General features: G+C 49.8%; 1 protein-coding gene across 7 annotated transcripts in view; it reads right to left on the reverse strand.

Moving 5' to 3' along the window:
• The window catches only part of LOC140408302 (PDZ and LIM domain protein 5-like), a 328,382-nt gene that overhangs the window by 40,246 nt on the left and 263,145 nt on the right, over nt 1-24,991 (reverse strand). For all 7 annotated transcript variants that reach the window (XM_072495316.1, XM_072495317.1, XM_072495314.1 and 4 more), the window contains one exon: nt 3,772-3,973. In XM_072495316.1, coding sequence (XP_072351417.1) covers nt 3,772-3,973 — 202 coding nt within the window. The remainder of the gene's footprint in view (nt 1-3,771; nt 3,974-24,991) is intronic.

Genomic DNA, 24,991 nt, shown 5'->3' on the forward strand with positions numbered 1-24,991 from the left:
CATTTAATCAGAGCTTCCCACTCTGATCATTTCCAAAGAAAGTAAAGCCATCTTCAAGGCAATGTGCTCAGATTAATAGAGGTGTACAGCACAAAAAAGGCCCTTCAGCCCATCTCATCTGAGCCAGTCAAAAACAACCACCTCACTATTCTAATCCCATTTTCCAGCTCTTCGCCCATGGCCTGAGAATTTCTACAGTACAGAGGGAGGACATTCAGCCCATCGGTCTGCACCGATCCTCTGAAAGAGCATCCTACCTAGGGAGCATCCTACCTAGGCCCACACACTCGCCCTATCCCCGTAACCCCACATAAGCTGCACACCCTTGGACTGAGAGGGGAAACCGGAGCACCCGAAGTAAACTCACGCAGACACGGGGAGGAAGTGCAAACTCCGCACAGACAGTCACACACTGCTACCCACTGTAAACATCTCAGTCTATCCAATCTCTCTTCATAGCTAAAACTCTCCAGCCCAGGTAACATCCTGGTAAATCTCCTCTGCACCCTTTCCAGTGCTATCACATCCCTCCTATAATGTGGATATCAGAACTGCGCACAATACTCTTGCTGTGAGCTAATCAATATTTTATACAGTTCCAGCATAACCTCCCTGCTCTTAAACTCTGTGCCTCGGCTAATAAAGGCAGTATTACCACATGCCTTCTTAACCACTGTATCCAACTGCTCTGCTACCTTAAGGGACCGGATTTTATGCGGTCAGAGCTTCTCAGCGTCCTGCCGTTTATCCTGTATTCCCTTGTCTTGTTTGTTCTGCCGAAGTGCATCACCTCACACTTATCCAGACTGAATTCCATTTGCCACTGATCAGTCCCTTTGACCAGCCCGTCTATATCCTCCTGTAATCAAAGGCTATCCTCCTCACTATTTACCACCCCACCAATTTTTGTACCATCTGCGAATTTGCTGATTAACCCTCCTACATTCATGTCTAAATCATTTATATAAACCACAAACAGCAAGGGCCCCAAACTGATCCCCTGCGGGACCCCACTGGACACAGGCTTCCAGTCAGAAAAACACCCCTCGACCATCACCCTCTGCTTCCTGCCACTCAGCCCATTCTGGATCCAATTTGCCAAATTTCTTCGGATCCCATGCTCTCTTACCTTCGCTGTCAGTCTCCCGTGTGGGACCTTATCAAAAGCCTTGCTGAGGTCCACAGAGACTATGTCAAATGCATTTCCCTCACCTACACACCTGGTCACCAAAATTCAATTAAGTTGGTCAGACATGACTTCGCCTTGGCAAACCCATACTGAACTGTTCTGGATTAATCCCTGCCTCTCCAAATGCAGATTAATTCTGTCTCTCAGAATTGCTTCCAATAGTTTCCCCACCATGGAGGTTAGACTGACCGGCCAGTAGTTTCTTGGTTTATCCCTCCCTTGTTGAATAATGGTACCACATCGACTATCCTCCAGTCCTCTGGCACCTTTCCTGTGGCCAGAGAGGAAGTGAAAATTAATGCCAGCGCCTCTGCTATTTCCTCCCTTGCCTCAATCAACAGCCTGGGATATATTGCATCTGGTGCAGGATATTTGTCTACTTTTAAGCCTGCCAGACCACTCGGAATCTTCTCTCTGTCTATGTTAATCTCTTTAATATTGTCACAGTCCTTCTCCCCGATTTCTATGCCCACACCATCTGTCTCACGAGTGAACACTGTCATTTAGAACCCTACCAATGTCCTCCAGCTCCACGCACAAATTACCACTGTGGTCCTTAAGGGGCCCTTTTCTTTCCCTAGTTAACCTTTTACCCTTTATGTACCTGTAAAACAACTTAGGACTTTCCTTTATTTCACCTGTCTTTTATGTCCCCTTTTTGTTCTTCTAATTTCCTTTTTAAGTTTCCTCTTGCACATTCTATACACTTCCAGGGCTTCTGCTGTTTTGACCCCTTGATATCTGCCATAAGCCTCCCTTTTTCTCCTTCTCCAGTGATGTATATCCCTCAATATCCAGGGGTCACTGGATTTGTTGGTCCCGCCCTTTTTCTTGATTGGAACATGCTGGTCCTGAACTCTTCCTATTTCCTACTTGAATGTGTCCCACTGTTTTGTCACAGATTTGCAAAAAGTGTCTGCTCCCAATGCACTCAGGCCAAATCAGATCAGACCTTGCTCCAGTTTAGACCATTACGCTCAGGCCCATCCTTGTCGTTTTCCAGAACAATCTTGAATCTAACCGAGTTATGATCACTGTCTGCAAAATGCTCCCCAACTGATACTTCAACCACTTGCCTGGCTTCGGTCCTGAAAATTAAGTCGAGGATCACCCCCTCTCTTGTAGGACCTTCTACGTACTGGCTTAAAATGATCTCCTCGATGCAATTTAAGAATTCGCTCCCTTTAAACCTTTTACACTCTGGCTATCTCAATTAGTATTGGGAAGTTGAAATCCCCCACTATCACTACCCTATTACTGTTACATTTCTCTGAAATTTGCCTACATATCTGCTCTTCTATTTCTCTTGGACTGTTAGGGGGCCTGTGGAATACTCCCAGCAATGTGACTGCTCCTTTTTGGTTTTTAAGTTCGACCTATATGGCTTCACTTGAAGAGCTTTCTAAGGTGTTGTCCCTCCTTACTGCTGTAATTGATTCCTTGATCAAAATTGCGATATCCCCTCCTCTTTTACCTCCTTCCCCATTTCGCCGGAGCATCCTGTATCCTGGAATATTGAGCTTCCAACCCTGCCCCTCTCTCAACCATGTCTCAGTGACAGCATTGACATCATTTCCCATGTTTTAACTTGTGCCCACGACTCATGTCCCTTGTTCGTCAGACTCCTTGCATTAAAATACTATCCAATCTTGAGAAGCTCTCTTGTGACTTAACTGGTCGAGACATTCTGTGCCTTCCTGACTCGCTTGATGTCTCCTCTAATTTTGGCTGTGCATCTACCCCTGCTGAACCTGCTCTCAGGATCCCAGCCCCCCGCCAAGTTTGTTTGAACCCTCCCCAACAGCATTAGTAAACCTCCCTGCAAGGAAACAGGTCCCATTTCAGTTCAGGCGCAAACCATCCGCCTTGTACAGGTCCCACCGTCCCAAAAAATGGTCCCAATGTCCCAGAACTCTAAAGCCCTCCTTCCTGCATCATTTCTCCAGCCACCCATTCATCGGGACGGACCTCCTATTCCAATATTCTCCAGCACGTGGCACCGGAAAGTAATCCAGGGATTACTTGGCAAACTCAGTTTGCAAATAAGCACAGAGTTTGATGATGCAATCCCTGCCAGAACTCACTTTTCTACAGAAACCAATGTCGCCCATTTCCAAATCTTCTGTCCGATGTTCTTCCCAAAGACCATCCATTCATGATGAACTGATTAGTATATTGGTTAGGAAGGAGTCAACAATTGAGTGTGTTAGGGGAGAAGTTCACTTAGTCTAAAACCGTGAAATGTTACCCATTTATTCGTTAGCTGACAAATGCAGAGGCCATAAAAATAAAATAGTCACTAGCAAATCTTGCATGAAAGTCACCCAGGGAGAGGTGAGAATGTGGGATTCACTACCACATGGACTAGTTGAGGTAAACAGCAGGGAAGCATTCAAGGAAAGCTGGTTGAACACCAGGGAGAAAGGAAGAGAAGGATTTGTCGGTAGCATAAACGATGCAACAGGCCATTGGGTCAAATGGCCTCTTTCCCTGATGTGGACTCAACGTAACTACTATTTTGTTTTATTTTTATATATAATTCTCAATTTTATAAAGAGTCAGTTTCTTGGCTTGCCTCGTACCTGATGATGGAGTTGCAGTGAGCACACATCGGGGTTCTGTTGCCAGCCGGGATATGCTCAGCCATCTGAACCAGCGTATTGTCCTCTTCCTGCTCCGGTTTGCTCATTGTGGTGAAGGACACCTTTGGGTTAGACACCCACCCTGGCTGACTGGCTGGAGAGACGTGTGCAGTTGGCAGTGCGGACTTGGGGAAACTGTTTGCTGCAGATTAATGCGAACAAAAAATTATTCCTTTCAGGGGAAAAAAAAACAGCTTCATGCAAATCAGAGTTATTAAATAAGATGCAAATTAGAAGGCCTGCGGTTCAGTTAATTTACCTGCAATGCCAAGATCCAAATGCTGCGTGAAGTTTGAATGAAATATTATGCTGAGCCTAATTTATTCAAAATGATATTCTGATCTCCACAAGGACTGGGTTTGTGTGTGTATGTGGGGGCTGGTTTAGCTCATTTGTGTAGACAGCTGGTTCGTGATGCAGATGCGGGGTGCTACTTTGGCGGTCCAGGTCCGTGGGCTGAGTCCGCCATGGAGCACGGCCCGGCTGCTGCAGGCGGCCGCCATGCGCATGCGCGGCCTCGGAACCGGAAGTGCTGAGGGCCGTATCGGCAGCTAGAGCTGCGAGCTCTAGGATGTCCTTTGATCTGAGATTGGGCTGAAAGGGTCTATTATCTTTTGAATTCTGAAGAATAAGAGGCGATTTATCGTAAATGAATAAAAATAGTTTTCAGAACATAAACAAAACAAAAGCTGGAAATGCTCAGCAGGTCAGGCAGCATCTGCGGAGAGAGGAATAGAGTTAACGTTCCAGGTCGTTTGTCATCTCTAAAGCCTTTGCATCCTTGCAAAAAATGCGGTGCCCAAAACTGGACACAATACTCCAGTTGAGCCCAAACCAGGTTCGTCAGAGAGGGGAAAGTGGAAAAAGAACACGTTGTTTGATGACCAAACACCAAACGGAAAGCTTGGGCCGTTAGAAAAGAGGACCTTTCAGTCAACGTGGTTCTTGTTCCTCAAGGGGGAGGTTTGGGGTTGGGGGAGGCGATTGGAAGAGTCAGAATTGGCTGGGAGTTGTATCCGAAACCACGCCTCCCCGCAAAGAAGGTGCAGCAGAAAGATCATTGGTGTTCAGCACAGTTCATCTGTGACTACCCACTACCACATATAAAAACATACAGAAAATAGACACAGGAGGAGGCCCGTCAGCCCTTCGAGCCTGCTCCGCCATTCATTGTGATCATGGCTGTTCATCCAATTCAGTAACCTGGTCCTTCCTTCCCCCCATATCCTTTGCTCCCCTTCACCCAAAGACTATTACAAACTCCTTGAACACATACAATGCTTTGGTCTCAGCTGCTTTGGGTGGTAGCGAATTCTACAGTCTGACCACTCTCTAGGTGAAGAAATTTCTCCTCATCTCAGTCCTAAATGGTCTACCCCGTATCCTTAGACTGCCCCACCTATCCGAGACAAGAAGGCAGGGCAAGGACAGAGCTCAGAGCTGAGGAAGACAGAGGGGGCAATAGACAGATCATCGAAAAAAAATAGCAGCCACTTGAACTCCTGCCAGGCAGATTTTTAGATAAACGACTTCAGAAGTAAAAAAAAAATACCCTCAAGATAGTCAAAACCTCCTGCAATCCCTTTCCACACCTGTCAAATCTGACAGCTCCATATAAAAATCTATACTGCATTGGGGTTTGATACGACTGACACTGGGACAACAGCAGTTTCTTTGTGTACCAAGTTAGTCAGACCACCGCCTAACCAAATACTTCGTCACCACCAGCTAATTTCCTCCCACTTGCCAATTTTAGACTTTCCAGCGATGAAACATTTTGATTTAGGTTTAGATTCACATCAAAAAGAAAAAAAAGTAAAAATATATTTTAGCCGTACTCCGATCAAAGGAACTTTGGAAAGGAACTTAAAAAGTGCCCTTGTCCTCTGGCGATTCTGACTCTGGAGTTTCGACCTAGTTTTCAGTTGAGTAAGCAGGTAAAGCGATACTGCCGATTCCAGAGAGCTTGGCATCTCTGGCACCCCCATGTCCAAACAAAATGCAATTGTCAGGATGGTTAAGGAACCTGCAAATCATCATTTTCTTTTTAAATATGCCAGGTCCGCAGTCCATCCCCACCAGAGCTGTTTTGTAGGAAGTATGGCAGCCAATTTGTGCACAGTGATGTCATGAAAAGAGCATCGAAATAAGGTCAGTTAATTTTCATTCAATCTATTTTGGATTTCTTTAAATTTACGGGATGTGGGCGTCGCTGGTTAGGCCAACGTTTATTGCCCATCCCTAGTTGCCCTTCAGAAGGTGGAGGTGAGTTGCCTCCTTGAACCGCTGCAGTCCTCGAGGTGTAGGTACACCCACAGTGCTGTTAGGGAAGGAGTTCCAGGATTTTGCCCCAGCGATCAAGTGAGGGTGGTGAGTGACTTGGAGGGGAACCTCCAGGTGGTGGGGTTCCCAGGTTTCTGCTGCTCTTGGCCTTTTAGGTGGTAGCGGTTGTGGGTTGGAAGGTGCTACCTCAGGAAACTTGGTGAATTGCTGGTGTGCATCTTGTAGATGGTACACACGGCTGCCACTGTTCGTTGGTGGTGGTGAGTTTGAATGTTTATGGAAGGAGGAGCAATCAAGCGGGGTTGCTTTGTCCTGGATGGTGTTGAGCTTCTTGAGTGTTGTTGGAGCTGCTCTCATCCAGGCAAGTGGGGAATATTCCATTGCACACCTGACTTGTGCTTTGCAGATGGTGGGCAGGCTTTGGGGGGGGGGGGGGGGGGGGGGGGGGGTCATGAGGTGAATTAGGCTTCATATAATATTTCATTCAAACCTGACGCAGCATTTTGCCTCAGGATTCCTAGCCTTTGACCTGCCCTGGTAGCCACAGTATTACTATGGCTAGTCCAGTCCAGTTTCTGATCAATGTTAACCCCCAGGATATTTTTTTTTTTTTTAAATATGTTTTATTGAAATTTTTTTTCCCAAACAACAATTTTTCCCCTCTTACAAAGCAAACGCAACAATAACAATACAGAAATGTTTAATACACAAGTAACAAAACCCCTTTATCTTTGACCTAAACTAAACTAAACCCCTCCCCCTCCCCCCCTCCCCCTGGGTTGCTGCTGCTGGTCATCTGTCTTCCCTCTAACGTTCCCCTAGGTAATCGAGAAATGGCTGCCACCGCCTGGTGAACCCTTGAGCCTATCCTCTCAGGGCAAACTTTATCTGCTCCAGTTTAATGAACCCCGCCATATCATTTACCCAGGCCTCCAGTCCGGGGGGTTTCGCCTCCTTCCACATGAGTAGGATCCTGCGCCGGGCTACTAGGGACGCAAAGGCCACAACGTCAGCCTCTTTCGCCTCCTGCACTCCCGGCTCTTCCGCAACTCCAAATAGAGCTAACCCCCAGCCTTGTTTGACCCGGGCCTTCACCACCCGCGAAATCACTCCCGTCACTCCCTTCCAATACCCTTCCAGTGCCGGACACGCCCAAAACATATGTGCGTGGTTTGCCGGGCTCCCGCCACACCTCCCACATTTGTCCTCCACTCCAAAGAACCTGCTCAATCTTGCTCCCGTTATGTGTGCTCTATGTAGCACCTTAAATTGAATCAGGCTAAGCCTGGCGCATGAGGAAGAGGAATTTACCCTGCTTAGGGCATCAGCCCACATACCCTCCTCTATCTCCTCCCCTAGTTCTTCTTCCCACTTTCCTTTTAGTTCGCCCACCGACTCCTCCCCCTCTTCCCTCATCTCTCGGTAAATCTCTGACACCTTGCCCTCTCCGACCCACACCCCTGAAAGCACCCTGTCCTGTATCCCCTGTGTCGGGAGCAACGGAAATTCCCTCACCTGTTGTCTAGTAAACGCCCTCACCTGCATATATCTCAAGAAATTTCCCCGGGGCAACTTATACTTTTCCTCCAATGCTCCCAAGCTCGCAAAAGTCCCATCTATAAATAAATCTCCCACCCTCCTAATTCCCAACTGGTACCAGCTCTGAAATCCTCCATCCATTCTTCCTGGGGCGAACCTATGGTTGTTCCTGATTGGGGACCCCACCAGGGCTCCCCGCACCCCTCTCTGTCGCCTCCACTGTCCCTAGATATTCAATGTTGCCGCCACCACCGGGTTCGTGGTAAACCCTTTAGGTGAGATCGGTAGCGGCGCCGTCACCAGCGCCTCTAAACTCGTCCCTTCACAGGACTTTCTCTCCAGTCTTTTCCACGCCGCTCCCTCGCCCTCCATCATCCATTTACGTATCATTGCCACATTGGCGGCCCAATAGTAATCGCCCAAGTTCGGTAGTGCCAATCCTCCTCTGTCCCTACTACGCTGAAGGAACCCCCTCCTTACTCTCGGAACTTTCCCTGCCCACACGAAGCTCGTGATGCTCCTGTCTATTTTATTAAAAAAGGGCTTGGTGATTAGTATAGGGAGACATTGAAATACAAATAAGAACCTCGGGAGGATCATCATCTTAATTGCTTGCACCCTGCCCGCCAGCGATAGAGGCTGCATGTCCCACCTCTTGAAGTCCTCCTCCATTTGTTCTACCAACCGTGTCAGATTAAGTCTGTGCAAGGTTCCCCAGCTCCTAGCGATCTGAATCCCCAGGTATCGGAAGTTTCTTTCCACTTTCCTTAGAGGCAAGCCTTCTATCTCTCTACTCTGGTCCCCTGGATGTATCACAAATAATTCACTCTTCCCCATGTTTAGCCTATACCCCGAGAAATCCCCGCAGCCCCTCAAAATTCGCATAACCTCTATCATCCCCCCCGCTGGGTCCGACACGTATAACAATAGGTCATCCGCGTATAACGAGACTCGGTGTTCTTCTCCCCCTCTAATCACCCCTCTCCATTTCCTGGAGTCTCTCAACGCCATGGCCAGAGGTTCAATTGCCAACGCGAACAACAATGGAGACAGCGGGCATCCCTGTCTTGTTCCCCTATATAGTCGGAAATACTCCGATCTATGTCGACCTGTAACTACGCTTGCCGTTGGAGACCTATAAAGAAGTCTAACCCAGCTAATAAACCCGTTCCCAAACCCAAACCTCCTTAACACTTCCCATAAATACTCCCACTCCACCCTATCAAATGTCTTCTCTGCGTCCATTGCCGCCACTATCTCTGCCTCCCCCTCCACTGGGGGCATCATTATCACCCCTAATAGTCGTTGCACGTTAACATTCAGTTGTCTCCCTTTTACGAACCCTGTCTGGTCTTCGTGCACCACCCCCGGGACACAGTCCTCTATCCTCGATGCCAGTACCTTTGCCAACAATTTGGCGTCCACGTTCAATAATGAAATGGGTCTCTCGGACCCGCACTGCAACGGATCTTTATCCCTCTTCAAAATTAACGATATCGTCGCCTCCGACATCGTCGGGGATAGAGTCCCCCCTTTCCTGGCCTCATTGAACGTCCTCACCATCAACGGGGCCAACAAGTCCACATATTTTCTGTAATACTCCACCGGGAACCCGTCTGGTCCTGGGGCCTTCCCTGCTTGCATGCTTCCCAGTCCCTTAATAACCTCGTCCACCCCAATCGGTGCCCCCAGGCCTACCACCCCCCGCTCCTCCACTTTCGGGAACCTCAATTGGTCCAGGAACTGCCGCATCCCCTCCTCTCCCTCTGGGGGTTGAGACCTATACAGTTCCTCATAGAAGGTCTTGAACACCTCATTTATCTTTCCTGCCCTTCGCACCGTGTCTCCCCTTTCGTCTCTATTTCCTCCTATCTCCCTCGCTGCTGCCCTCTTTCGCAATTGATGAGCCAACAGGCGACTAGCCTTTTCCCCATATTCATACCTCCTCCCCTGTGCCTTCCTCCACAGTACCTCCGCCTTTCTGGTGGTCAGAAGGTCAAATTCCGTCTGGAGTCGTCTCCTCTCCCTGTACAATTCCTCCTCCGGGGTCTCTGCAAATTCCCTATCCATCCTTAAAATCTCCCCCAGTAATCTTTCCCTTTCCTTGGCCTCTGTTTTCCTTTTGTGGGCCCCAATGGAGATCAGCTCTCCTCTGACCACCGCTTTTAGTGCTTCCCATACCACTCCCACAGGGACCTCGCCGTCGTCATTGACCTCCAGGTATCTCTCAATACACCCCCGCACTCTTGCACACACTCCCTCATCCGCCATCAGTCCCACATCTAATCGCCAGAGTGTTCTCTGCTCCCTTTCCTCTCCTAATTCCAGGTCCACCCAATGTGGGGCATGATCCGAAATCGCTATGGCTGAGTACTCAGCTTCTTCCACCCTAGAGATCAACGACCTTCCCAAAACAAAAAAATCTATCCGGGAGTACACTTTATGGACATGGGAGAAGAAGGAAAACTCCCTAGCCCTAAGTCTAAGAAATCGCCATGGATCCACTCCTCCCATTTGGTCCATAAACCCCTTAAGTACCTTGGCCGCTGCCGGCCTTCTTCCGGTCCTTGAGCTGGATCTATCTAGCCCCGGGTCCAGCACCGTATTAAAGTCCCCTCCTAAAATCAAGTTTCCTACCTCCAGGTCCGATATACGCCCCAGCATCCGTCTCATAAATCCCGCATCGTCCCAGTTTGGGGCATACACATTAACCAACACGACCTCCATTCCCTCCAGCCTGCCACTCACCATTACATATCTACCTCCGCTATCTGCTACGATGTTCTTTGCTTCAAATGCTACCCGTTTCCCCACCAAAATGGCCACCCCTCTATTCTTTGCGTCCAGTCCTGAGTGGAACACCTGTCCCACCCATCCTTTCCTTAGCCTAACTTGGTCCGCCACCTTTAGGTGCGTCTCTTGGAGCATAACCACGTCTGCCCTTAGTCCTTTCAAATGCGCGAGCACTCGGGCCCTTTTTATCGGTCCGTTCAGGCCTCTCACGTTCCACGTGATCAGCCTCACTAGGGGGCTACCTGCCCCCCTCCCGTGTCGACTAGCCATTACCTTCTCTAGGCCAGTCCCATATCCCGCCTCCGCGCTCCCGCTCGCTCCCCCAGCGTCGCACACCATCCCCGCCCACCCACTCTTTAGCCATTTCCTTTTGGATTTCCGCAGCAGCAACCCAGTTGTCCCCCCCCCCCTCCCCCTCCCTCCCCCCCCTCCCCGCTAGATCTCTTTCTAGCATGATTGCTCCCCCCATATTACTTCCGTAAGTCAGCTGACTTCAACTGACCCCGGCTACTCCTGCTCACTCCTCGACCCCCCCGTGTGGGGAACTCCCATCCGCCTTGCGCCTGTCTTCCCGCCTTATTCTTTCTGGCGCGGGAACATCCCTTTACCTGACCCGCCTCTTATGGCGCAGCTCCCTTTCCCCTCCCCCTCCCCTTCCCCCTTCTCCAACTATGTCCCGTCTTTCCCCCCTCACCGGCGCCCACATTTCCCCAATGTCTCCCCCCTTCCCAATTTACTTCTCAATTAACTTCAACCATAACATTAACAATAACATTTCCTGCAGCATCAGTCCCTCAGTTCCGATCCAATTTCTCTTCTTTGATGAAGGTCCATGCTTCCTCCGCCGTCTCAAAATAATGGTGTCTCTCCTGATACGTGACCCATAGTCTTGCCGGCTGCAGCATCCCGAACTTCACCTTCCTTTTATGCAACACCTCTTTGGCTCGGTTGAAGCTCGCCCTCCTTCTCGCCACCTCCGCACTCCAATCCTGGTATACCCGTACCACTGCATTCTCCCATCTGCTACTCCGCACCTTTTTAGCCCATCTCTGGACCTCTTCTCTATCCTTAAGGCGGTAAAATCGCACGATTATTGCCCTGGGTGGTTCTCCCGCTTTTGGTCTTCTCGCCGGAATCCGATTTGCCCACTCCACCTCCAAGGGGCCCGTAGGGGCCTCAGCACCCATCAGTGAGCTCAGCATCGTACTTGCGTACGCTCCACAGTCCACTCCTTCCACACCCTCAGGGAGACCCAGTATTCGAAGGTTCTTCCTTCGCGCTCCATTTTCTAGGGCTTCGATCCTTTCAGTACACTTTTTATGAAGTGCCTCGTGCGTCTGTGTCTTAACCGCCAGGCCCAGGATCTCGTCCTCAATATCTGTCACCTTCTGCTCCACCACGCGGAGCTCTGTCTCCTGGGTCTTTAATGTCTCCTTGAGCCCCTCAATTGCCCGTAGCAACGGGGTCAGCACCTCCCTCTTCAGCAGCTCCACGCACCGTCTCACAATTTCATCCTGCTCAGGCCCCCATGTCGCCTGCGCTTTCTCCGCCGCCATCTTGTACTTCTCTCTTTCTGACCCTTTGGTCGACGATTCCTCGCGCTGCAGCCGCCGCCGGTTTTTTCCTCCTTCGTTTGGGGGGGGACTCCCTTCTCACACACCCCACACCGGGTTGCGTCGTCGAAAAATTCCCCGTTGGGGCTCTTAAAAGAGCCCGAAGGTCCGTCGGAGCTGGAGCCGCCGAAGCGTGCGGCTAGCTAGGTATCACCGCAACCGGAAGTCCCTTCAGTGGCCTTGATGAGGTCTTTTCACAGTTGTTCCCTCTGCTGCTAGAATTCACCTTTGATACAGGCCCTCAGGTCAGCTTGCAGCTTTAAGCTTGCCCTTCCCCCGCCTGCATGCTGGAAGAGGCCCTGTTTATCCTGCAGTTGCAGCCAAATCTTTTAATGTTTCTGCCGTGTCTCGCAACCCAGAGACATACCCTTCCTGGGGGACACTGTCGGGGGAATATTGCAGCCTTCTTCCCACACCGGGAAATGTCAAACAAATGCCGTGGGGGCCCTGTAAAAGAGCCCAAAAGTCCGTTCCAAGCAGGAGCTGCCGAATATGCGACCTAGCTCTGCATAGCCGCACCCGGAAGTCCCCAACCCCCAGGATATTGATTCACAGAATTATAGAATTTACAGTGCAGAAGGAGGCCATTCGACCCATCGAGTCTGCCCTTCGAAAGAGCACCCTACCCAAGCCCCCACCTCCACCCTATCCCCGTAACCCACAAACCCCACCCAATCTTTTAGACATTAAAGGGGGTGGTGAGTTTGAATGTTTATGGAAGGAGGAGCAATCAAGCGGGGTTGCTTTGTCCTGGATGGTGTTGAGCTTCTTGAGTGTTGTTGGAGCTGCACTCATCCAGGCAAGTGGAGAGTATTATCAAGGCCAATCCCCCGAAACCTGCACTGCTTCGGACTGTGGGAGGAAACCGGAGCACCCGGAAGAAACCCACGCAGACACGGGGAGAACGTGCAGACTCCACACAGGCAGCCACCTAAGGTCGGAATTGAACCTGGGACCCTGGAGTTGTGAGGCAACAGTGCTAACCATTGTGCCACCGTGCCGCCCTTGTGGGGTATTCAGCGATGGTAATGCCATTGAATATCAAGAGGCGATGTTTAGATCCTCTCTTGCAAGAGATGATCATTGCCGGGCACTTGTGTGGCGCGAATCTAACTCGCCACTGGTTAACCCGAGCCTGGATATTGCCCAAGCTTTGCTGCATTTGGACACGGACTGCTTCACTATCTGAGGAGTTGCGAATGGTGCTGAACATTGTGTAGTTACCTGCAAACATCCCCACTTCTGACATAATGATGGAAGGGAGATCTAGCGGTGGCTTGGTGGTGCAGTGGTTAGCACTGCTGCCTACGGCGCTGAGGATCCAGGTTCGATCCCGGCCCCGGGTCACTGTCCATGTGGAGTTTATACATTCTCCCCGTGTCTGCCTGGATTTCACCCAATCTAAAAGTGTGCAGGGTAGGTGGATTGGCCACGCTAAATTGCCCCTTAATTGAAAAAAAAATTGGGTACTCTAAATTCTTTAAAAACAAATTATGGAAAGGAGGTCATTGATTTTTTTAAAATTTAGAGTGCCCAATTCATTTTTTTCCAATTAAGGGGCAATTTAGCACGGCCAATCCATCTTTGGGTTGTGGGAGCAAAGCCCATGCAAATACGAGGAGAATGTGTAAATTCCAGAAGGCCAGTGACCCAGAGCCGAGATCAAACCTGGGACCTCGGCGCCGTGAGGCAGCAGTGCCAACCACTGTGCCACCCTCAAGGGAGGTCATAGATGAAGCAGCTAAAGATGGTTGAGTCTATGACACTGCCGTGAGGAACTCCAGCAGCGGTGTCCTGGAGCTGAGGTTATTGACCTCCAACCACCACAACCATTTTGCTTTGTGCCGGGTATGACTCCAACCAGCGGAGAGTTTTCCCCCTGATTCCCATTGACTCCGGCTTAGCTAGGGCTCCTTGATGCCACACTCGGCCAAATGTTGCCTTGATGACAAGGGCAGTCACTCTCACCTCACCTCTGACATTCAGCTGTTTTGTGTTGGTTGAGGGATTAACATTGGTTAGGACGGGGGGGGGGGGGGGGGGGGAGGAATAGCCCTCTTCTCTTCAAAATAGTCCCATTGGAACTGCAGTTGGGGGTGGGTCCTCGGTTTAACACCTCATCATCTGAAAGACAGCAACTCTGACAGTGCAGCACTCCCTCGCACTCAGGAGTCGTAGGTAACCTGCCCATGTCTCTGGGATGGGTCTGAATCCACATCTTTCTGACTCTGAGGCAAGTGTTGCGCCTGATTGCGCGAAGCTGACTCAGGACACCAGGACACGGGGGGGGGGGGGGGGGGGGGGGGGGGTGACACCTAAAGGACTTGGACCGAAGCTGCTCAAAGTCTGTGTGGGTTGTTACCTTTGTCAAACCTTTATTCAGGATATTTTTTAAAAAATTTTAAACTTAGCATTGCAATTTATTACTTTTCCCGTGAAGCTCTGAGGGTCTCAAATCATTACCTGTACTGATCTTATCAACTAACCTTCTTCACTGAACCCCAATGATCTACTACTGATTTTTAAAAACAGCAGAGATAAACCTTCATCTTTCAGAGAGGCCGGGACGCTCTGGTGTAATAGAAAATGTGAGCAAGTGGTGCAGTGAACCCTGGGTCATTAATCCCTCACTCTGTAAAGAATTCTTGGCGGGTTGAAGGGCTGGAAGAGTTTATGGAGAGAGAGCTCAGTTGGCTGGAAGGCCGGTCCGTGGCGCGAAGCAACGCCAACAACGCGGGTTCAATTCCCCTTACGGCTGAGGTTATTCATGAAGGCCTCGTCTTCTCATCCTTGCCGCTCGCCTGTGGTGACCCCCAGGTTAAATCACCACCAGTCAGCTCTCCCCCTCAAAGGGGAAAGCAGCCTATGGTGACCTGGGACTTTGGTGACTTTTACATTAACACTTCCGCACTCCCAACGTGGATACGCATTGGTCTTTCGTTCATTACCCCTGGATTGAAATCCTGGAACGGCCAATCTAACAGTACTGTGGGAGCTCACTATACTGACCACAATCCTTCACCCTGGCAGCTTGTCATTACTGTCTCAAAGAGAACGAGTGATGGACAACAAATACTAGCCATGCCGGCGATGTCAGCGTCTCGTGAATGAATACATTCACATTTATTTTGGAAAGGGCTCTGTTCTGTGCCTCCACAAACAGGGCTGAAATTGAAACCGTCTGTCAAGAAAAATCATAGCAGCAAAGCCACATCCAACTAATCTATTCAACAGCTGGGATCCTATTGCATGACCTGCGAGAGTAGATTGCCCAACCTCGGTCAGTCCACAAGACAGTTACACAGGTTTGAGCTGGAGTCCCTGAAACTAATTGGAAACTTTAGCACCAAGACAAAGTGACTAATATTTTACGATTGTAATGCCAATTTAAGAAACAGATATTTATCGTTTTGTTACTGTGTGGCCCCGCCTCCCCCCACTCTCCCAACGACAAGGGCAAAATTGAAGGGGAAATGAGACAGTATGGAGTTTGAGCGCATCTTTGATACTAGGCAAGGTAGTCACTCTCAGCAGGGGCAAGACAGAGAGAGAGGGAGCGACAGACGGACACATTCACAGGCAGAGAGAGAGGCAGAGAGAGAGAGACAGGGCAAATTAAAGAGACCCGCGTTGGTCACGTTTCGCCGGCTGTTTCCCGGCGCTGGCATTGCCGAGAGCGACCCCGCTATTCGACGGGATTCTGCGTCATTTCTGGGTCTCGGAGAGGAACGCTCCGCTGAGGTTCCCGCTTCCTCTACTAATGAGCTCCGCTCGCCAGTGCAGGAAGAGATTAGGGTGCCATTTAAAAATGACGGCGTATCTCTCGACCCTCCATCACAGCCTCCGGACACCACCAAAACCGCAACTTCACCTATAAGGGGGTAATCGAGCCCCACCGCACCTTGCCTCATAAGGGCAGGCACCCCTGGGCCCGATCCCTGACATGGGCACAATGTCACCTTGGCACCCTGGCAATGCAACGGTGGCATGCAGGTGATACAAACAGGGTGCCAAGGTGGCAATGCCAGGGTGCCAGGCTGGCAATGCCACAGTACCTGGACAGCATCAGGGGTGCCAGAGTACCAGCTTTGCCAGAGCTTGACCACCCAGGGGCCCTCGGATCACCTGGGATACTCCCACTCTCCCCATCTCCCCATCCACCCACCAAGTGCCGGTACACCTGGTACCTGGCACTGCCAGCTGGCTTGGGTACTGCCAAGGTGCACTTTTCACTCGACAGGGATTAGGCCCGGGGGTACCCTGCGCAGATGGGGGGTGGGCTGAGGACCCCCTTATAGATGGGTTCAAGGGTTGCGTCAGGGGAGTTGAGAGAGCAGTTCAGGCACAGAGAGAGGTGCAGAGGGAGACAAAGAGGCAGAGAGAGAAACAGTGACAGAGGGAGAGAGAGATGGAGACAGAGCGAGATAGACAGCAGAAAGAGGGAGACACAGAAAGAGAGAGAGGCAGAGAGAAAGGCAGAGACAGAGAGAGAGGTAGAGAGAGGCAGACGGTGAAAGTGAGACAAGGAGAGAGAGACAAGGAGAGAGACAGAGAGGGAGAGATAAAGGCACAGAGACGGGGAGACGGGGTTGGCAATCAGTAGCTAGTGGTGTCCCTCAGGGATCAGTGTTGGGCCCACAACTGTTCACAATTTACATAGATGATTTGGAGTTGGGGACCAAGGGCAATGTGTCCAAGTTTGCAGACGACACTAAGATAAGTGGTAAAGCAAAAAGTGCAGAGGATACTGGAAGTCTGCAGAGGGATTTGAATAGGCTAAGTGAATGGGTTAGGGTCTGGCAGATGGAATACAATGTTCACAAATGTGAGATTATCCATTTTGGTAGGAATAACAGCAAAAGGGATTATTATTTAAATGATAAAATATTAAAACATGCTGCTGTGCAGAGAGACCTGGGTGTGCTAGTGCATGAGTCGCAAAAACTTGGTTTACAGGTGCAACAGGTGATTAAGAAGGCAAATGGAATTTTGTCCTTCATTGTTAGAGGGATGGCGTTTAAGACTAGGGAGGTTATGCTGCAATTGTATAGGGTGTTAGTGAGGCCACACCTGGAGTATTGTGTTCAGTTTTGGTCTCCTTACTTGAGAAAGGACGTACTGGCACTGGAGGGTGTGCAGAGGAGATTCACTAAGTTAATCCCAGAGCTGAAGAGGTTGGATTACGAGGAGAGGTTGCGTAGACTGGGACTGTACTCGTTGGAATTTAGAAGGATGAGGGGGGATCTTATAGAAACATATAAGATTATGAAGGGAATAGATAGGATAGATGCGGGCAGGTTGTTTCCACTGGCGGGTGAAAGCAGAACGAGGCTGCATAGCCTCAAAATAAGGGGAAGTAGATTTAGGACTGAGTTTAGGAGGAATTTCTTCACCCAAAGGGTTGTGAATCTATGGAATTCCTTGCCCAGTGAAGCAGTAGAGGCTCCTTCATTAAATGTTTTTAAGATAAAGATAGATAGTTTTTTGAAGAATAAAGGGATTAAGGGTTATGGTGTTCGGGCCGGAAAGTGGACCTGAATCAACAAAAGATCAGCCATGATCTCATTGAATGGTGGAGCAGGCTCGAGGGGCCAGATGGCCTACTCCTGCTCCTAGTTCTTATGTTCTTATTAAGCACCAATACCAGAGGCAATAGGAAGTGCTGTGCGGTCCAACCCCTGAAGTATTCCTTTGTGTCTGGGTTACAAGCCAGCAGTTAATAAGCGATACCAGCGATCCGCTGGACTTAGACAGCTGGAGAACATGCTTGTTTTAAATTGTCCTCCGGGTTTTTCTTTTTTCCTGGATAGTGTGAAAACACCAGATCGTTTTCACCAGCCGCCTTCGCTCAAAAATACGCTTTTAAATTTACGGGACGTCCCAAAGTGTGTTGCAGCCAATCAAGTACTTTTTAAGTACAGTGCTGTTGCAATATCGGGAGGCTGCAGTCAATTTACACACAGCAAGCTCCCAACAGTAGTGGTGAGGTCAATGGCCAGATCATCTGTTTTTTGACGTTGTTTGAGGAATACGCACTCGCCCACCCACACACAACCTTAGCCTCACTGAGTATGAAAATGAAAAAAATGAAAATCGCTTATCGTCACAAGTAGGCTTCAAATGACGTTACTGTGAAAAGCCCCTAGTCGCCACATTCCGGCGCCTGTTGGGGGACGCTGGTTCAGGAATTGAACCCGCGCTGCTGGCCTGGCTTTCAAAGCCAGCGAGGTACACTTAAAGCAGTGGTTTTATCCAGAGTGTGAAACGCGATCGAGAGGGGGGGGGGGAAGAAATGGCTTCGCTCCCGAGCAACGTAATGAACAAGACAGCCTGTAGCCTTTCAATTATTTGTACACCTAATGTTACGCTAACCTTAGCAGGGTGACTCCGAGAAGCAAAAACAAAGTAAACATGGAATCTGAGTGCACAGGCAGCGACGTGAACCCCAGTTTCACTTCTTCACCGAGTCACTGGCTTACTGTTTAAACTGGAAACATGACATCTCTCTGTTTAGGACGCTGATCTCTCATTTACTATCAGCACACACACAACACATTCCCCATGGGCTAATATAAGCAGATTTGACAAAAAAGGATTGTCTGCGATAGAAAGATCCAACTCCAGATAAAAATCAACCTGGCCTTTATTTCGCTTTGCAAAGAAACAAACATAGATGGAAAATAGAAGCAGGAGGAGGCCATTCGGCCCTTCGAGCCTGCTCCGCCATTCATTATGATCATGGTTGATCATCAAGTTCAATACCCTGATCCTGCCTTCCCCCAACATCCCTTCATCCCTTTAGCTCCCAAGAGCTGTATCTAATTCCTTCTTGAAATTACACAGCGTTTTGGCTTCAACTGTGGTAGCAAATTCCACAGATTCACCTCTCTCTGGGTGAAGAAATTTCACCTCACCTCAGTCCTAAAAGTTACCCCTTATCCTCAAACTATGATCCCTAGTTCTCGACTCCTCCACCATCGGGAACATTCTTTCTGAATCTACCCTGTCCAATCCTGTTAGAATGTTGTAAGTTTCTATGAGATCCCCTCTCACTCTTTTAAACTCCAATGAATATAACCCTAACCGATTTAGTCTCTCCTCATATGACAGTCCCGCCATCCCAGGAATCAGCCCGGGAAACCTTCGCTGCACTCCCTCCATAGCAAGAACATCCTTCCTCAGGTAAGGACACCAAAACGGCACACAATACTCCAGGTGCAGCCTCACCAATACCCTATACAATTGCAGTAAAACATCTCTATTCCTACACTCAAATCCTCTCGCAATGAAGGCCAACATACCATTTGCCTCTTTCCTGCCTGCTGTACCTGCGCGCTTACTTTCAGCGACTGATGCACGAGGACATCAAGGTATTCACCTCTCTCAATTTACACCCATTCAAATAATAATCTGCCTTCCTATTTTTGCTACCAAAGTGGATAATCTCACATTTATCCACATTATACTGCATCTGCCATGCACATGCCCACTCACTCAGCCTGTCCAAATCCCGCTGAAGCATCTCTGCATCGTCCTCACAGCTCATGGTTCGCCTTTCGTAAATCCCTGCTGACTTGGTCTGATTACACCAGTGCTTTCCAAATGCTGTGCTATGAAATCCTTGATAATGGACTCTTGACAACTTCCCTATTACCGACGTTAAGCTCACTGGTCCATTGGTCCTTGCTTTCTCTCTACCTCCCTTTTGGAATAATGGGCTTATAATAGCTACCATCCAATCTGTAGGAACCATTCCAGAGTCCAAAAAGCATTGGAAAATGATCACCAATGGATCTCTTATTTCTAGAGACAATTCACACCTCTTTAACCTGGGGTTACCCCTATCTCTGGATCTGTAAAGACTTAATTACCTGCAAATGCTCACATTCAAAGCATTGCCTTGCATCTTTGAATTTGTTTATATATATGTTTCTGGAACCTACCACTTCATTCACCTGAGGAAGGAGCAGTGCTCCGAAAGCTAGTGTTTGAAACAAACCTGTTGGACTTTAACCTGGTGTTGTAAGACTTCTTGCTGTGCTCTTATTTCTAGGGCTTTGGATACCAAAATAATCCTTTGTGCTTTTCACACACATTCCCCAGTTGCCTCATTTGAACCGCAGTCCCAACAGATTTCTCGCTTTGCGCGCAGATTTCAATCATAAAGATACTTCTCCACATACAAGACACTGCCGAGATACACACAGGTCCTGAAGCCTATCACAGATTGATCCAGAACAGGAGGCCAATTGGCCCATTTGTGTTGTCGGCAATCGGAGAATCCAGCCCTATGTTCTTATAATCATCTTTATTGTCACAAGTAGGCTTACATTAACAACGCAATGAAGTTCCTGTGAAAAGCCGCTAGTCCGGCCCCTGTTTGGGTACACAGAGGGAGAATTCAAAATGTCCAATCCACCTAACAAGCACGTCTTTCGGGACTTGTGGATGGAAACCGGAGCGCCCGGAGGAAACCCACGCAGCCACGGGAGAACGTGCAGACTCCGCACAGACAGTGACCCGAGCTGTGAAGCAACAGTGCTAACTACTGTGCTACCATGTCGCTGGAGTTGAATTGCACCTGACTTGCACCTCATGCTGGGAGCACAAATCAGGAAGTGATTCTTAATCCTTCGCCATGCAAATTTACACATGGTGTGGGGAATCCCGCTATCGGACCAAGCATAGTGAGCAGGCAGCCCGATTGCAAGGTCCGGCGGCTGTTTCACAGCTGACCACGTCAAAGTTACTCAACCGTAAAGGGAGATGAATTGAGCAATGCTGACAGCTGGGTTTGTGAAAGCTGTCAATCACAGCCCAGTAAAATCAAAATCAAAGGGAAATTAATGAATGGCTTGTAGATCAAAGATCTGACGGAGTTTAAACGCAGCTGACTGGTTTCATCTTTCCAGGAATTGACAGGTGCTGCTTCCTGTGTCTGAGCCAGCAGGTGTATTGCCCAGGTGAGTGTTAAAGCAGTGATTTTGTTTTCTCACTGTCTCTGTCTGGACTGCTCCCTAGCTTCCTGACAGGGGTCTCTCTTCTGGGAAGCTTCGTGATGGGGTCTCTCTTCTGGGGGGGTGGGGGGGTTGGTTCTGGTTATTTAGAGGGTCACTGTGAAGGGAGGGGGTCTCTGTGGGGGTGCCGTTGCCCTCCGATCAACTTTGGGGGCAACTCCCTTAAAGACTTACCCTCTTGGCCCACCGCATCAGGTACACGCTTGTCGGGACCTGCACCAATTCTCTCATACAAAATTCCCGGCCTAGAGGACCGGAGAATCATGAGAAGAATACGGTGCCTTGGCCCGTTAATAGGATGCAAATGGGCCTTAGTGACCCATTTGCATCCTCCTGTAGGTGTGGGCGCGAACCTCGATCCCAAGCGGGAGCATCGGAAACGGATCAGCCCCCCCCGCCCCGACTGGATTCTCTGCCGCATCGGGAACTTTGCTGCCGGCAGTGCGAGGCGGAGAATCCAGCCCATGATGGGCTGAATGGTCTACTGAGCTTTAGCATTCCATAAGCAGGGTTGGTCAAGCATAGCCTGCCCCTTCTAAATCTATGCTGGCCACCGTTTTCAGCATTATAATAGAGCTTAGGTGTACTTTTCACGATCAAATCCGTTACAGCACATTTTATAACACAGGAAACTAATGAACCTTTATTTGCTGGTGCCTGATCTAACAACCCCCCTACCGCCCCCCCCCCCTCCCCTTTTGGAAAGGAGGAACGTACTTATTCATGAAAGCTCATTGACCTGAAATGTTAGCCAATTTTCCTCGTTCATACACATTGCCCGCCCCCGCGGAGTGATGTCCAACACTGGCAGCATCATTCGCTTTGTTGTGAAGTACATAATCCTGATACACAATCCGAACATGGGTCGCCACTCTCGTGCCCCACATCAGTCAACTCCTCACCGTGGTGCGATAGACCAAAGGTAAACGGTTCTCATTCGGAATGAAAAAGAGAGAGAAGATCAAGTGAGGAACATGAAGATAGAGTGGACATGTTTGAATATATTGGCGCGCGCTGCCCTCTACTGGCAAAATGTATGATATCAGCAAGGAGGAGGAGGAGGGGCCCCACACTTAAAAGATATCTGTGCACAAGAAGTTAGTTTAGAGAGCGAGATATATTTATGTTAAAAGAAAACAAAGAGAAAAAAAAATAGAAAGTGAATATTAACTCGTCGGATTTAATTTTTAATTCGGTCTCAGGATGTGGGCAGCGCTGGTCAGCATTGCCCTGGAGAAGTTGGCAGTGAGCTGCCTTCCTGACAGCTGAATGGCTCGCTGGGCCATTTCGGAGGGGAGTTGAGATTCAACCACACTGCTGCGGGTCTGGAGTCACTTACCGACCAGACCAGGTAAAGATGGCAGATTTCCCTCCCTGAAGGACATTGGTGAACCCGGATGGGTTTTTCCAACAATCAACGATAGTTTTTTAAAAGTTGTTTCATGAGATGTGGGTTTCGCTGGCAGGGCCAGCTTTTATATTTCCCACCTCTAATTGCCCTCGAGAAGGTGGTGGGTGAGCTGCCTTCTTGAACTCGCTACAGTCCATGTGGTGTAGGTGCACCCACAGTGCTGACAGGTGTCATGATATTCAAACACACACATCATGATGGACACACCAACAGACAAATCAGAGCACACAACACCACAACCAATCACACACAAGGACACCAACCACATAAAAGCACGAGCACGACACCTAGTGGACGGTAGGTCTGGGGACAAAGACACGGACAAGACCTGTTAAGAGATCACAAACAGGGAATCCCCACGTGCAGAGTATCAAGACAAAACTGTACATAGAAAGTTTAAATAAAATAGCGTTGTACCATATACAACCGTGTTGGCTCATCTGTGTGTCAGAACGCCCAACACCACATTTTATGTGGTTGGTGTCCTTGTGTGTGATTGGTTGTGGTGTTGTGTGCTCTGATTTGTCTGTTGGTGTGTCCATCATGATGTGTGTGTTTAAATATCATGACAACAGGGAGCTCCAGCATTTTGACCCAGCGACAGAGAGGGAACGGCCGATATATTTCCAAGTCAGGATGGTGCGTGGCTCAGAGCGAAAGTTGCAGGTGGTGGTGTCCCCGTGCATCCGTTGCCCTTGGCCTTCTGCGCGGTAGAGGATGCAGGTTTGGAAGGTGCTGTGGACGGAGTCTTGGTGAGTTGCGGTAGTGCACCTTGTAGATGGCACACACGGCTGTCACTGTGCGTCGGTGATGCAGGAATGTAGAAGGTGGTAGATTGGGTGCCAATCAAACGGGCTGTTTTGTCCTGGATAGTGTTGAGCTTCTTAGCAGTTGTCATGATCACAATGAGACTAGCTTTTTATTCCAGATTTATTCAACTCACTGGGCGCGATCTAGCGGCTGTGTTGAGTCCGGCGCTGATCCGTGCACGCTGGAGGGGCCAAAATCGTGATCCGCACCAGGCGTCAATCGGTTCGCGATCCAACAGGCCCGCTCTGGTTGGCAGGTTCCCGGATCCCGCCCAGCCGTCGCGAGATACCAACTGAGAGCAATTAAGCGCAATCGCCATCTAATTAGCGAGATGGACGCCCAATCTATCAGCCTCCCAGGAACTAACCGGCTCCCCAGTGAGAGGTCACATGGGCACCGTTTAGCACTCCTATTTCAAACCGGGAACCTAGCGCAATGGCTGCTGAGGGGTTCGGAGGAGCTGAGCAGCCATTTCCATTTTCGGGCATGCTGCCCAGGAGCACTGGAGCCTCAGTGCTCGGGATGGGAGGGGCGGGGGCGGTGAGAGGCTCACCGTCTGCAGGTCCTACAGGCCATCCCCCAAATTCTGTAGACCCATTACAGGGGCAACTACAACTGCTGTCTGTCTGGCCCAACAAACACTTCCACCCTGTTTAAAGTTACTTGAACTCCCTTTGATATTAACAGGAGGGGGTTCCACTCCCTGAAATTCAACTTGTGTGTGACCAACTCTGGATCATGCATGTGTGTGCACGCTTCCCAGGGAGTGTACACGACAGCTATATCCTGTGACACTCGGAGATCCCCGACGCCTTCGAGACCACCCCAGTTTGACGGGTTGGCTCTTGGGGGATAAGGGTTACCCGCTGAGGTCCTGATTGATGGCGCCAGTACAGAGGCCGGAGACCGATATAACGAGGCCCATGTGGCAACCCGGGCTGTCACTGAGCGGAACTTTGGACTGCTCAAGATGCAGCTCCGATACCTCGACTTGCACTCAATACACCCTGCCAGAGGGTCTCCCGCTTTGTGGTGGTCTGCTGTGCTCTCTACAAACTGGCATAGCAGTGGAGTGACATGCTGGAGGAGGGGGAGGAGGAGGAGCTACATGCGGCCTCGTCTGAGGAGGAGTTGGACCAGGAGGGGCTGGAGGACGAGCTCCGGGAGGACCCACAGGGGAAGCCACAGGATGGAGGATAGGTGGTGGCGAGGATTCGGCATGCCCAGGGATCCAGGGAGGCCCTCATCCTCGCCCGCTTCTCATAGGATGAGGCTTTGTCTGTCAGCTCACCCCTTCTCTCACCGTCCCGGTCAATTCCCCTTTCCCCCCAAAACCCCCCTTCCCCCCAAAACCCCCCTTCCTCCACCAATCCCACCTTTCCTCCCCAATTCTTCCTTTCCCCCCTCTTCCCAACTCCTCCCAATCACCCCCTCCCCCCACTGATCACTCCCATCCCCCACCCTTTCCCCCCTTCCCTCCCCCCCATTCCACACTCTGCCCCCCTCCCGCCCAACACTGCCCCTACCGCTTCCCAACTACCGTGTTGCACCCTCCCAGGGTCTGTGTAACATCCCCACAGGGTGCTGGGCCTGTGTCGATACGGTCAGCAGGTTATTTCACAAGGCAGCACCCGCTGTGAGCAAAGCTCTGGCACTCCTCAGTCTATGCCAAAGTGTGACTCCTGCCTTTCTGC

Source organism: Scyliorhinus torazame, chromosome 3, assembly GCF_047496885.1.
Source record: "Scyliorhinus torazame isolate Kashiwa2021f chromosome 3, sScyTor2.1, whole genome shotgun sequence".
Classification (NCBI taxonomy): domain Eukaryota; kingdom Metazoa; phylum Chordata; class Chondrichthyes; order Carcharhiniformes; family Scyliorhinidae; genus Scyliorhinus; species Scyliorhinus torazame.